The sequence below is a fragment of the Protobothrops mucrosquamatus genome, unplaced genomic scaffold (assembly GCF_001527695.2).
Source record: "Protobothrops mucrosquamatus isolate PMUCROS unplaced genomic scaffold, P.Mucros_1.0 scaffold9726, whole genome shotgun sequence".
In the NCBI taxonomy this organism is placed as follows: domain Eukaryota; kingdom Metazoa; phylum Chordata; class Lepidosauria; order Squamata; family Viperidae; genus Protobothrops; species Protobothrops mucrosquamatus.
The window spans coordinates 1-2,931 of record NW_015395514.1 but is presented as its reverse complement, the minus strand read 5'-3'; the positions used below and the strand labels follow the sequence as shown (position 1 = coordinate 2,931).

The window sequence follows — 2,931 nt, the reverse complement described above, 5'->3', positions numbered from 1 at the left end:
ACCGTAGTTTCATACATCATGCTAAGCCATGACTTGATTTTCATCCAGCATGATGTAATTCCATCTAATACTTAGCTCTGGATATTGGGCTGAAAGCTGACGACACTACTGATTTTACAGGAACAGGCTACATACTGTATATGATGAAATCCAGGTCAGTTTTATTTTCCAGCACCAGTTTTCTTCTGGGGAGGACAGTTTTGTAAGTATGGTAATGGCTCATCAGCTACTAATATTTTACACACACACACACACACACACACACACACACACACACACACACACACACACACACACACCATTCTTCCCTGAATAAACTCTAACTGCTTTTGAAATCGGGAGCGGGGGCTGGGTGGGAAGAATCAATATTAAAACTAAACCTCTTCACACATTTGAGTTGAACAAGATGGTTAAGCAGGCTTGAGCCCTTTAAAGCAACAGGAGGAAAAAATCCCAGAAAGCAGAAAACTGAGAAGGTCCAGTCTTCTGCATCCTAAACCTGGGACACTCTGATAAAAAAACAGTGACACATGGGTTCCAGTCTTCTTTCTCATTTATTAAGGCTGATGTCATATAAATACTGTATCGAACATTTAGATTATTTTCTCTCAGCAAGAGTTTTTCCTTTTAAAGAAAACCTCAAAGACCATGTTGTTCACTTGAAAACTGTTAAGAACAATTCTCTTTGCGTAGCAAATTTTGCTTAATCGCTATGCCAACTTATAATATTCTCATGGTGGAAAAAAGTAGTTACATATTGTTTAGTGGCAGAAAACCTATATTAACATAAAATATCCAGATAAAATACGTGTGGCTTTCTCCATTTGCTATGAAACCATTTTTTGAAGGCACTAGAAAATATTAACAAAAGCCACTGAGAGTCCTTTGTAGGAAAGTCCAGAGATATATTTTGGAGCATTATTACTACATTTGTTGTCTTGCAGATAACAGGCAAATCCCCTCGTGCCAATTTTCACCTCCTTACAGCGGATAATTCTCAACAATCATTGCATGGCCCTGCAACAAGAGAAGAGCTGAAATTACTCAACAAGAGAGAAACAAGATTCCCATCCCAAAAAAGAAAAAGAATGGGAAAATAGGATTACAAAAGAAAGCCTTGCCAAGCACAAGACAACTATGGTCACGCTACATTGAATCTAGAACCAATTTGGTCTGGGCGTTAAGGCACCAGGTTAGAAACCAGGAGATTGTGAGTTCTAGTCTTGCCTTAGGCATAAAACCCAGCTGGGTGACTCTGTCTCAGCCCAATCCACAGAGTTATTGTTGTGGGTAAAATAGAAAGAGAAAGGAGTACAGGCAGTCCCCAACTAATAATCATTCATTTGGTGACCGTTCAGCACTGAAAAAAGTGACTTATGAGCAGTTTTCACACTTATGACTGTTGTAGCTTTCCCATAGTCATGTGATCAAAATTCAAACATTTGGCAACTGGCATGTACTTAATTACAGATGCATTGTTCCAGGGTCATATGATCACCATTTGTAACCTTCCCAACTGGCTTCCGACAAGCAAAGTCAATGGGGGAAGCCAGATTTGTCTAATGACCGCATGATTCACTTAACAACTGCTGTGACTTGCTTAACTGACAAAAAGGTTGTAAAATGGAGCAAAACTCACATAACAATTGCCTTGCTTAGCAACAGAAATTTTGGCTCAATTGTGATTGCAAGTCAAGGACTACCTGTATTAGGTATATTTGCCGCCTTGAGTTTTTTAATGAAAACAGTAAAGGTGAGATATAAATAAATAAGTAAAAATGTAAATAAAGAAACTAATATATAAAGAAACAAATATAAATTGCTCATAGTAGGCTTCTTACCTGTCCTCCAGCAGCACATGCCGCCACTAAGGCATATTGTCCCCCTTCCTTCTTCAACCTGTGGGCAGCTGTGATTACTAAGCGGCAGCCAGTAGCACCAAAAGGATGTCCTAATGACAGGGATCCACCCCAGTTATTAAATTTGTCCAGAGAAGGAGCTCCAACCTATAAGTAGGAAAACAGTAAATGAGACTTCAAAATAAATTATCCAATTTCACCTATGAAAGAAAGTAAGTTACAAAACGTAAGCTTGAAAGACAATCAGAGTAAGTAACGTATCAACTCAGCTGATGTTTGCCAGATGACTATTTCAGCCACTGAAATATCACTAGAGAAGGAGTAAGTCTTCTCAGTAGTCTTCTCCACATCACTGGAGAAGGAGTAAGTCTTCTCACTGGACTTCAGACAACTATAAACATGATGCCTCTACTCCCACCATGCCCTCTATGAAGTTTCTGGACTAGGTTAGCAAGGAAAATAAGGTAAGCTGCAGGGACACCAGTGAATAGGAAAGACAAAATACAGAAAACATAACGGATATACAAATTCATAATAACCTTAACCTTACCTTTGTCTTTCTGCCCATATAGTTCTGGGCAAACCAATCTGAATCCATGGCTTTGAGATTTGCTAAAATTTGTCCCTATAGTGGAAAGGAAGGGAAAGGGAAGATTCCATTGCAGCAATAATATAGTTAACATATTTGCAGTCTGTACAATAGAAACATATATTGTAGCTCCACAAGAATTAACACAAACAACTAGCTGATAAGATACTTGAGATTTTACACATTTCCAAATCACTAAATGAAGCATTGTTGTTACAACTATCCAAAATAATTGGACCATAGTATAATGTGCCTTGCTTTGCCTTGCCTGGCCTGGCCTGGTTTGTGTGTAAATATCAGTGTGAGACCTTGCCCCAAATTTCTTTTTAAAAAATAGACAAAGAATTACAGGATTCAAGACAGACTTGATGCAATTAACATGCATAAGGACTGGGCTTCTGTACATAATGTTGTTTCTTGATTACTGGAATTAAGAGCACAGTCCTACAGCATTCTCATTTGCTTCTTTTATTCTATTGCTCT

General features: G+C 38.3%; 1 protein-coding gene across 1 annotated transcript; it reads right to left on the bottom strand.

Annotated features, from left to right (window-relative positions):
• Positions 1–535: 535 nt before the first annotated feature.
• Positions 536–2,484, bottom strand: LOC107301044 (trifunctional enzyme subunit beta, mitochondrial-like; the record flags this gene model as incomplete). Its single annotated transcript, XM_015830313.2, has 3 exons — positions 536–1,017; positions 1,842–2,006; positions 2,410–2,484. Coding segments are annotated over 3 exons (276 nt in total), but the record flags the coding sequence as incomplete, so codon positions are not given.
• Positions 2,485–2,931: the final 447 nt, after the last annotated feature.